General features: G+C 43.3%; 1 protein-coding gene across 3 annotated transcripts; it reads left to right on the top strand.

The window, feature by feature from the left end:
- Nucleotides 1–4,577: 4,577 nt before the first annotated feature.
- On the top strand, nucleotides 4,578–10,933 carry LOC117871627 (nuclear transport factor 2-like). 3 transcript variants are annotated; one of them, XM_034759432.1, is made up of 5 exons: nucleotides 4,578–4,791; nucleotides 7,646–7,763; nucleotides 8,705–8,776; nucleotides 10,365–10,463; nucleotides 10,774–10,933. In XM_034759432.1, the coding sequence occupies exons 2-5, from the start codon at nucleotides 7,665–7,667 to the stop codon at nucleotides 10,885–10,887; spliced, it is 384 nt and encodes a 127-aa protein (XP_034615323.1). In that variant the 5' UTR covers nucleotides 4,578–4,791; nucleotides 7,646–7,664; the 3' UTR covers nucleotides 10,888–10,933. The 3 variants fall into 3 exon arrangements, with proteins under 3 accessions (XP_034615323.1, XP_034615322.1, XP_034615321.1); XM_034759431.1 differs by lacking the exon at nucleotides 4,578–4,791 and adding an exon at nucleotides 4,851–5,194; XM_034759430.1 differs by lacking the exon at nucleotides 4,578–4,791 and adding an exon at nucleotides 5,221–5,406.
- The last annotated feature ends 377 nt before the right edge of the window (nucleotides 10,934–11,310 follow it).

Genomic DNA, 11,310 nt, shown 5'->3' with positions numbered 1-11,310 from the left:
ATAGATTATAAAAAGAGGGAGGAAACCTGGGTGGGATTTGGGAGGAGGATCGGCAGGAAGGAAAAGGCCACTAAAAAAAGGTTAAAAAAAATGACAGCCTTTTGCTTGGGCTGTCCACTGTGGTGGAATGGGAAGGTGTACGGAGCCTCCCCCCCCCCCGCATTCTTACACGTCTGGGTGAGGAGGCTATGGAACATGGTGAGGGGGGAGGAGGGTTATACAGGGGCTGTAGCGGCACTCTGTTATCCTGCTGCCGTTCCTGAAGCTTCACCAGACGCCGGAGCATGTCTGTTTGCTCACGCAGCAGCCCCAGCATTGCATCCTGCCTCCTCTGATCTTCTTGCCGCCACCTCTCATCTCGAGCGTCTTTCCTGTCCTCACATTGGTCCCTCCTGTCCTCACGTTGGTCCCTCCTGTCCTCACGTTCACTGGCTTCTTTCCTATACTTTGAAACTGTGTCCTTCCACTCATTCAGATGAGCTCTGTCACTGTGGGTGGATTCCATGATTTCTGCGAACATATCGTCTCGCGTCTTCTTTTTCCGACGCCTTATCTGTGATAGCCTTCAGGACGGAGGAGGGAGGCTTGAAGAATTTGCAGCTGCTGGAGGGAGGGAAAAAAGGAGAGAATTTTTTAAAAAGATACATTTTGCAGAACAATGCTTATACTCTTTCACGGTGACCAACACTATTCACATTACATAGCACATGTGATTTCTGTGCAAGGTCGCATTTTGCCTCTTAATATTGAGTGCCTGTGGCTTTGCTGCTAGAGATCACAGACGCAGGTCCGGGCAACAGAATTCGGCTTGCATGCAGCCATGGTAAGCCATTGTCTTTCGGCTTCTGCGCCCTCCTTTCCCACATACCAAGCAAAGCCCGTTGAGTGCTGTGGTTTTCCTGTTAACCTTCAGCAGCAGAAAACAAACTAACCACCCCCCCGATCCAATTCTCTGGATGATCGCTTTATCCCTCCCCCCACCACGTGGCTGGTATCAGGGAAGATCCCTGCAGGAACCAAACTAACATCCCCCACCCCGCCATGAATTCTCTGGGATGATCGCTTTACCCCTCCCCCCACCGCGTGGCTGGTATCAGGGAAGATCCCTGCTAGCCAAACGCGAAAAGCTCTGGGCCAATTCTCCCCCCCCGCTTGGCTAACTGCAGGGAAGGATTTCTTTTCAGCCACAGGCAAACAGCCCAGTAGGAACGGCCACCTCTGTCCCCTTAATTAAATTCCCGTATTTCAACCAGGTTACCATGAGCAATATCACTCTCCTGAGGATTACACAGCAAGATAAAGAACGGATGTTGCTTGAATGCCAGCAAACACCGGGACCATACGCTGCCAGGCTTTGTCATGCAATGATACCAGATTACTTGCTGCAAGCATGGCGCGGTCAAGTGTCCTATCATGGAGGACGGAATAAGGCTGCACTGCCCAGAAACCTTGTGGCAAGGCTTTTGGAGTACCTCCAGGAGAGCTTCATGGAGATGTCCCTGGAGGATTTCCACTCCATCCCCAGACACGTTAACAGACTTTTCCAGTAGCTGTACTGGCTGCGAATGCATCCCAAGTCCTCAGGGCAAAGTAATCATTAAAAACCCTTGCTTTTAAAACAAGTTTTATATTTTAAATGGTAAACTCACCTGAGGTCCCTTCCATAGGGTCGTGGTCTTGGATACTGGGTTGGGAGGGTACTTCAGTCAGGCTGAGAAAAAGATCCTGGCTGTTGGGTGCTCTCTGCAAGCTCGTCCTCCTCCTCGTCCGCAGAATCCTCAGGTGTAGCTGATGAGATTATCCCCGCCTCGGAATCCACGGTCAGAGGTGGGGTAGTGGTGGCGGCCCCCTGTAGAACTGCATGCAACTCGGCGTAGAAGCGGCATGTCCGCGGCTCTGACCCGGAGCGACCATTTGCCTCCTTTGTTTTTTGATAGGCTTGTCTGAGCTCCTTGACTTTCACGCTGCACTGATCTGAGTCCCTATTGTGGCCTCTCTCCATCATGCCCTTGGAGATTTTTTCAAAAGTTTTGGCATTTTGTCTTTTTGAACGAAGTTCTGCTAGCACTGAATCCTCTCCCCATATAGTGATCAGATCCAGTACCTCCCGTACGGTCCATGCTGGTGCTCTTTTTCGATTATCGGCCTGCATGGTTACCTGTGCTGATGAGCTATCTGTGGTCACCTGTGCTCTCCACGCTGGGCAAACAGGAAATGAAATTCAAATGTTCGTGGGGCTTTTCCTGGCTACCTGGCCAGTGCATCCGAGTTCAGATTGCTGTCCAGAGTGGTCACAATGGTGCACTGTGGGATAGCTCCCAGAGGCCAATACCATCGAATTGCGGCCACACTAACCCTAATTCGAAATGACAAAATCGATTTTGGCGCTACTCCGCTCGTCGGGGTGGAGTACAGAAATCTATTTTAAGAGCCCTTTATTTCAAAATAAATGGCTTCGTTGTGGGGACGGGTGCAGGGTTAATTCGATTTAACGCTGCTAAATCCGAATTAAAGTCAGAGTGTAGACCAGGCCTTAGTTTACCTCTACAACAGCAGGTGACAACAACACCTAAAACTGTGCAGGGAACGTACCTATCATCAATCTTCACAGAGAAACAAAGAACTCTAAACTCAGATCTTAGCTAATAAAGACAAGCCGAAAAGCCTTTTAATACGAAGTTTTGTTTGTAATTACAGATAAATCTATAACTTTCTTTTAAGACAAACAAAATAGTGTTTTATGTAGTCACAGTTATGTATCCATAAGAAGCCATCTTTCAACCTTATCTACATAAGAGCTATGCTTTTTTAATGTGTCATGAGGTTTTAAAAACATCCCTCTATTTTTGGCCTAACATTTCTCATGGTTAGTCTCAGACATTGAGAACATTTTAGAAGTTAGATAAAACTGGGAAAGCAATTTCTGCATTATGCAACTGTTAAAAAATGCTACTTTTTTCTCTTTATATTAATGAGTTTGAGTTAATGGTTTTTAAATAAGTTTCTCTTTTACATACAAGGAATATTTTTCTGCGTAATTAGAATAATCTATATAGGGCAATATGTGTATCTTAAAGATGTATCAGAAAAGCACAAATATATAAAAAGTTTGTGGATTGAAAACATTAACAGAATAAAAATAAATGCTAACATTTTCAAGTGGGCCTCTAAAATTGTACCCACAAATGTTGATTAGGTCCATGCGCAAATCCTGCATATGCAAGAACAAACGTATTTTGTATGCATAAGTAGGGTAATTCAGCATCTAACTACCCAAATGGACTAGGCAAACAAGTTTGCATGTGAAAATGTGAGTTTTAGTTATGGAAAAAATTATAGGGGCAATTTCAGAGGCCTGTTTCAAAACTGTACCCAAAATATTTTAAATACCATTTTTCCTTTTCTTCTCCAAGAGTGAAATCTTTACATGCACAAGCATATCACTGAAAGCGTAAGAGTTGAACTTATGATTTTGTAGTTTTCTACCAAAAATTAATTACATCAAATTTACATAAAGGTGCATCCTATATTTTTACATAATACCTTTCATCCTTGAGAATCCGAAAGCACACCATTGAAAAGCAGCAGTTTTTTTAACAGTGCCCAGCAGAACTATAAGAGTTTTGGAATAAATAAATAAATAAACAAAAATAACAAAATGACTGAATATTGATATCCAATTGAAAATGCAGAAGCAATTTACCTAGTTTAAATTTCAGATGAATAATTATATACAATCAGGTCATAGGGATTGACACCTTTATTCTTGTAAAGAGTGCTATTGGATCTTTAACAACAAAACTGGTCAGGGTCAGTTTTAGATCTAATACAAAAGATGGCATGTCAACAGCACAACACAGGAGACAGATTCAATAGTGACTCAGAGAGAGAAGTTTCAGAGTGATAGTCTTGTTAGTCTGTATCAGCAGACAGAAAAAGGAATACTTGTGGCACCTTAGAGACTAACAAATTTATTTGGGCATAAGCTTTTGTGGGCTAAAACCCACTTAATTGGATGCATGCAGTGGAAAATACAGTAGGAAGATATATATACACAGAGAATATGAAAAAAAAAGTAAAAACTATTTCCCCATGCTAATTTCCCCTTACTGTTACTCACACCTTCTTGTCAACCGTTTGAAATGGCCCATCCTGATTATCACTACAAACCTTTTTTTTCTCCTGCTGATAATAGCCCACTTTAATTGATTAGTCTTGTTAGAGTTGGTATGGCAACACCCATTTTTTCATGTTCTCTGTGTATAATATATCTTCCTACTGTATTTACCACTGCATGCATAGGCGGAAGTGGTTTTAGCCCACAAAAGCTTATGCCCAAATAAATTTGTTATTAGTCTAAGGACGGTGCCACAAGTACTCCTCGTTCAGAGTGCCACCTACTCAGCAGACAACCCCACATAACGAAGCATGCTGAATTATCCGTGTCAGTATCCCATTCACGTACTGATCCCATTCCGCATGCGGTAACTGATGAGATCAGCGTCCGGGTGGTATCAGTTTCACTTCTAACATGGATTAGTTTGCTTTGCGTGCGGGCCACATGCACCCACCTCTAGAAGCGTTTGAGAAAGGGGAGGAAAGCGCAGAGTGAGGCCCCTATTTCCAGTATGCGGAGCTAATCCCCGTGGACTGGCAAAGAAACGCCATACAGCTATCAGCAGGGACTGGGCGTCTGTCCTCACCCCAAGAGCCTACAGCAGCACATGCCTCAGCGTTTGCATTCCGGAGCCAGCGCTGAGCCTCCCTGGTAGCACAGAGACGGCCTCTCTCGTAGGTGTCTCCAGTGCTCTCATATGGGAGCAGTTCTCTTGCAGGAACCACAACAGGTTTCCTGCTGACCTCGCAGCCTACCAGTCACAACAAAGCCCTCAGTGGCCGAGTAACTGCAAATGCAATTACTCGTGTCGATCATAGCTGCACCCCGGGAGACGCCCCCCTCCCAACAGCTGCAGCGCTTAGTCTCCCGGCCTCGCAAGAGGGGGCAGAAGCGGAGCTTGCCCAGCAGCGGCGCTAGAGACGGGAGCAGTTCACGGTGCCGCCGCTGGGCACCGGGGGGCACTTTGATTGCAACTCAAACCCGGCCCCGGGGCGCCACCTACCGGCTCGCGAGCCCGGCCACAAATACCACGTGCGCCGCAGCCGCCTGAGCCGGGCTCCCAGGCAGCGGCGGCCGGTAAGACAGCGCGTGGCGCCGCAGTAGAAAGCGCGCGCGCCGGGTTCAGAGCGGCCGCCGCTGGCTGCGCTGAGCGGAGTCTGGGGACGAGTCGCGTTAGCACCAGCAGCAGCAGCGCAATTTCTTCCGCAGGCTAGTCGTGTGGCGGGGGGACCCGCTGGGGGCGGGATGGCTGGTGCAGGGAGCGTGCCCCTTGCGCTTTCCTTCCTCAGGTCTCTGGTTGCACGTGCGCTCGGCTGCCCCGCGCCAACCACTGACTGGTTGCTGGGGGGGGGGTGGGATTTAGGCGCCTGTGCCTTGAGTCTGAGTGCACCTATGGGGAGGCAGGCAGCCTGTGCGCCCAGCTCTGGAGTGGGACTGGAGGCTGTCCCTGAGCGCGGGGGGGCTTTTTATTGCCTTAAAGGAGGCTTTGCCAAATTCCCAGGTGCTGCACAGCGCTTGGCTTGGCAAACTGCCGCCAGCTCGACTCCCTTTCCCCTGTTGGGAAGGCGTTTACACACAGCAGCGGGGGGAGACCCCATTTTCTTAAACCCACGCAGTGTCTGAAGAGCTCCAGGAGAGTAAGACCTGAAATCTCTTTCGCTAAGTTAGTGGTGTCCCCTGGAGCACGGAGCATTGAAGAGGGACCTTAAAAAAAACAAACAAAAAAAACCTCTGTATAGTGAGAATTTCGATCTCTAGCATATTCAGGTTACAGGTGAACAACTGCTAGCCCTGATGCTCTTCAAGTCATTGCCATTACTAAAGATCCTGTGGACCAAACTGCTCCCAGTGACACCTATGCAACCTCCTTGTGGTTATTGGGGTTGCACACATGAAACTGTCTGTACCTTTTAAAAAATAGGGGGGGATTGTTCACAAAAATGGGAGAGAATCTGCTTCTCACTCAGTCTTAGGCTTTGTCTATACTAAAAAATTAGGTTGGTTTAACAACATTGGTCAGGGGTGTGAAAAATCAATGTTCCTGAGCAGTGTTGTTCAACTGACCCAAGTTCCCATGTAGACAGTGCTAGGTCTTCCATCCATCTAGCTACTGCCTCTTGGGGAGGTGGATTACCTATGACAATGAGAGAACTCATTGTAGTGTTTTAAGTGTAAACAAGCCCTTCTGAGTTGGTGGATCTGCAGGGCCAACTGTTAAAGGGCAGCACAAATTTAAGTCACTCCCATCAACAGATGTTCTTTCCACACATTTTCTACCTGTAAGAAGAATTATGCTTTTCACAGTAGAACTGAACTTTAAGAGCTTAAACCTATGGAGTCTTTATTTCTGTAAAGTCTTTCATATTTCAAATCAGAGCCTCAAGTTTAGCCACACCTTCAGTTATCCAACTTTCATATCCTCTATCTTATGCAGGTGGTGGGTCCCTTAAGGTTTCTAGTTTGGGGGAGGGGGACATTTTGGGTAATAGGCAATGCGTATTGGTGTAATGGGGTATCCATGAACAGCAGCAAGAGAAAATTAGGAGTTTTGTTTTGTTTAAACTCACAAAAATGCCCCACTTGAACTGAGATCCATTAGTCAGTTGTGGTGTACTTTTCATTTATATATCTGTGTAATACATGCAAAACCCTCTACTTAAGTTTATTTTTTTAAATTATGATAGACCATGTGAAGCTTTTAGCTTTCTTTTTAAAACTTAGATGTGAGCTAAGAACTTGAAATAAAGTTATTAAAGAATGAAAGGGTCTGAGATGGGCTTGTGGGTGAGTAAGAGGGATGTTTCCCAATACTGAAGTTAAATAAACTTGTGAATGTGTTTACAAGATCACAACAAAAGAATGGAAAGCATTAAGGCCTCAATCCTGCAATGAGCTCTGTGCAACCAGATGCCCATTGAAGTCAATGGAGCGCTACACTTGCACAGGGGGGGCACCCACAAGCAACTTGCTGCAGAATTGGGACTTAAGCTGGCAGTTGAATTGCCTTAAAGAATCTTTATGATGGGATTCTACTTCAAATAATAAGTAAGAAGTAAAATTATACATAATGTTGTGCCTCCTCAACCAAGTGTACTGCAGAAAAGGAGATGTTCTCTTCTATTTCCTCTTTTCTCTGCAGTTTCCACTGACCTTGGTAATTTAGGATTATTGTAGACCAGTGATACTCAGACCTCAGTGGCTCTGGAGCCAAATTAGAGATCAACATTACCCAAAGAGCCACAGTAGTGTGAATTCATTGTTTCATTTACTGTAGTACTAGATATTCATATTTAAACAGTATGGCAGGGGAAATATATATATTGTGTGTGTAGATATAGATATATATCTTACCTACAATTGGTTAATAACATAGTAAAAACATCCTGATTGGTTAGTTAAATCAGTGTTTTAATATGTGCTGCAGAGAGTTGCAGGACACACATTAAAGAGTGACTTGCGGCTTGTGAGCCTCAGTCTGAGTATCACTGTTTTAGACTTAAAACTTCTAAATATTTGCCTTCTTGACAGTCTTAGACGAAGAGCAAGAATGGCAGAGAGACCTATGTGGGAGCAAGTTGGAACAAGTTTTGTGCATCTCTATTACCAGCGTTTTGATTCCAGTAGAGTAGAGCTAAGTGCTCTCTATGTAAGTATCAGTTTGACTTTGTTTAAACTTTTAACTTCCTCGTTGATCATTTTGAATGATGAGTTATGGGCTTGATGTATTCTGCACTTCCACTATAAAGACAGTAGCTTGTATGAGGCAATGTTTCGGTCTTGGATAGAAATGAAGCAAGTACATATACCCCACCAATTCTAATTCCTTAAACTGTCATTTTAGCCTATAAATTATGAGCTTTGGTAAATATTCCTCTCTTCTGTCAGCAATTGTGGGATTGATTTTTTTTTTTTAATCCATTTTTCTGAGTAGCAGAAATGTCAGGGTTGAGGGAGTAGGAGTTGTTGTTTCACTTGCTGGAGAACTTGAACTATGAGAAATCTGTCACTGTGAAGAAGCATCAAAAACTAAAAGAGGAAGTGGAGAAATTTGCTCTCTTTTTAATTTTCTTAACTACTTGATTCTGCCATTCTTCCGTATGAACTGTAGGCCCACTTAAGACCTCTGTGGGAAAACAGGAGGAAGTTCTAAAATGGGGTGAGGATTGAATATGAAAACCCTACAGCTCTAGTGTAAGTGATGGCACAAGCTAGGCCAAAAATAGAATGGGTGGGTCTACTTCATGAAAGCTTGCTTGACTCTGCCAATATCTCCCTTTCTGATCACAAGCTGTACTATTTTTGATAACTTATTAGTCATGTTTTGCATAACTTCCAGTTGTAACAAATACTCATTTGCTAGTGACTAAATTAGATTACCAAATGCTTCACATGTATCTCTCAATTTCTTTAAGCCAGTGTTTCTCATGGACCAGTGCTGGTCCCGGAGATCTCCCTGACACAGTTTAGGAAGGCAGCAAACTGGTACCTAGTATCAAAAAGGTTAAGAAACATTGCCTCAGACCTTTCAATCTTACCTCATTTCTGTAACATTGATATGAATGACAGACACTTTGTTCTCTTTTTCAGACAGATGCTTCTTGCTTGTCCTGGGAAGGACAGCAATTCCAAGGAAAAACAGCCATCATGGAAAAGTTGATGGTACGCTTCTGTATATATTAAAAGTGGTTTTTAAAAAAAAAAAAAAAATCTCTGAACTGCTTTGTCTCAGGATTTAAAAACAATTAAACCCCGCATGCTTCCACGTGATTACAGGTAGTAGAGAGAACACCTGTGCCTGAGTTGCAGAACTTTTCAGAGTTCAAAAAAATCTGATTGCTGCAATGAAACTGATGTTAAAATTGCATCATAAGAGTCCATGTTTGTTCAACAACATCTGCTTAATTTACAAGTCAAATATGTTTTTTCAAAGTGCCAGCACCTCAAAGTTAAGCGGTGTTCTTTACTCTTCATCACAAATAAGATGTTCGGCAGACTGAATTCAGCCCTCTGTTATGCCTGTGAAACCTTATTGTTACTGTAGTTGAGGGCTGAATTTGGCCCTGTAGTTGAAACTTAATGAACAGTTCTGTTGATGGATGAGGCAGTATAAAATCCAACTCTTAGGCTACGTCTTCATAGCGTAGCTGAATTTGACGTATCCAAGCCGACTTACCCCGCTGTGAGGACGGCAGCAAATCAACCGCCGCGGCTCCCCCGTCAATGGCGCTTACTCCTACCTGCACTGGTAGAGTACAAGCGTCGATTCGGGGATCGATTGTCGCATCCCAACGAGACGCGATAATTGGATCCCCGAGAGATCGATTTCTACCCGCCGATTCAGGCGGGTAGTGAAGACGTAGCCTTAGCTATGTGTGCTCTGCTAACAGGAATCAAACATAGTAAACTTTGTCAGTAAGTTTCAGCAGATAGGGTTCTGAATACATATGGGAAATAAGAGTAACTGAGTAAGAAGGTGCCATTTCTTACAGTAGTCCCTTTTTAGTTTCAGAGAACATGGTACAAAAGTGTTACTCTGAAGCATATTTAAACACCCACTTATTAAGACTTTCTTAATATCGAATGCTTTTTGTTGTTGTTGTTAAAGAACCACATACTGTACATAGATCTCTATGCCAGCTGACTTTATGGAAATTGGTCGTCTTGTGATATGAGGAAAGAAAATATTTATATTCCCTGCAAGATCATTGAGCAGGATTATTGTACAGTGTTAGAGGTGTGGGGAATTTCCATTGCCTCACTTGACACAATAATACACTTTTCTAAAACACAATATTATAGTTAACTATACTAAATGTTGACTTTTTTCCATCAGATTTGCTTTTGTTTTTGCACTATTAAGATCTGACATTCATACGGCCAATTAGTATTTTGTGTATTAGCTGCATTGTATGTCTAACTCTCTTGGATCAGGGACCATGCTATTAGCCAGGATGGGTAAGGAGTGGTGTCCCTAGCCTCTGTTTGTCAGAGGGTGGAGATGGATGGCAGGAGAGAGATCACTTGATCATTACCTGTTAGGTTCACTCCCTCTGGGGCACCTGGCATTGGCCACTGTTGGTAGACAGGATACTGGGCTGGATGGACCTTTGGTCTGTCCCAGTACGGCCGTTCTTATGCTCATGTAGAGTATCAAGTACACTGCTGGAGCAGAAATATTAATGGAGTGAAATACTTAAATTAATACGTTTAGTTTATGTGAGTTTCTTTTTTAATCCCTCCTAAACAGAGCCTTCCATTCCAAAAAATCCAACACAGCATAACATCTCAAGATCACCAACCAGCGCCTGATAACTGTATACTTAGTATGGTGGTTGGTCAGCTGAAGGTGAGACTAGCAAACTGTAATGCTTTGACTAGTATATAAGGAGAAGCTTGTTGGTTTTAGAAATATTCCATTTAGAAATACTGCATTCTGCTACTGCATTTAAATCAATTCTTTTTTTTAATTAAAAAGAATTCCTGTTTGAGTCTGAGGTAATACAAGTAATGCTGTATCTAGATGTCAGTTGAATAGACTTGAAAGAAAGGCTGTGGATATTTAATTGATACATGCTATGCTAATAGACTTGAGTAGTTTGAGGGGGTTTGGCTTGGCCTTCCTATTTCTAACTTACTTTTTTATTTTATTTGTTTAGGTGGATAATGACCCAGTGATGGGGTTCCACCAGCTGTTTGTTCTCAAGAATATTAGTGACAATTGGGTTTGCACCAATGACATATTTAGACTGGCCCTGTACAACTTCGCTTGAATTTTTTTCTGTTCTCAAATGTTTCTACTGCCACTTTCAAATCTGACACAAAAATAAATAAATTGTTGTTTAACTTGTTCTGTGGTGGTTTATGCAGTCTGTTGATCAAAAGACCATGCACTTGCTACCCTGTGCTTCTCTTCCCTTCTCCTAACCATCTCTTGGTGTAAATTGGCTTGTAAACCGTAGATAGCAGAAATATGAATTGTTTCTAGATTATCATAATGATAGTAAATTGTAGCCTCTGGAAACTTGCTATATATGAACTATAGCTTTCTAGAAAAGAGTTGACAGCACAAACTGCATGTAAGTACTTTGTGGCTATGGGATGATTAGTGGTTGTGTCTCATGAAATGCACTTTTCAAATCTGGTACTTTCGGAAAATGTGAAAGCAGTGCAACTTGCTATAAAATTTGTATATA

This window comes from Trachemys scripta, chromosome 2 (genome assembly GCF_013100865.1).
Source record: "Trachemys scripta elegans isolate TJP31775 chromosome 2, CAS_Tse_1.0, whole genome shotgun sequence".
NCBI lineage: Eukaryota > Metazoa > Chordata > Testudines > Emydidae > Trachemys > Trachemys scripta.
This window is presented reverse-complemented; position numbering and strand designations above follow the sequence as displayed.

Coding starts and splice junctions, on each gene's coding strand:
- LOC117871627 (XM_034759430.1), top strand. CDS start 5,363: ATGGCTGGTGCAGGGAGCGTGCCCCTTGCGCTTTCCTTCCTCAG. Junction 7,764..8,704: donor TAGAGCTAAGTGCTCTCTAT/GTAAGTATCAGT, acceptor TCTCTTTTTCAG/ACAGATGCTTCTTGCTTGTC. Junction 8,777..10,364: donor CCATCATGGAAAAGTTGATG/GTACGCTTCTGT, acceptor CCTCCTAAACAG/AGCCTTCCATTCCAAAAAAT.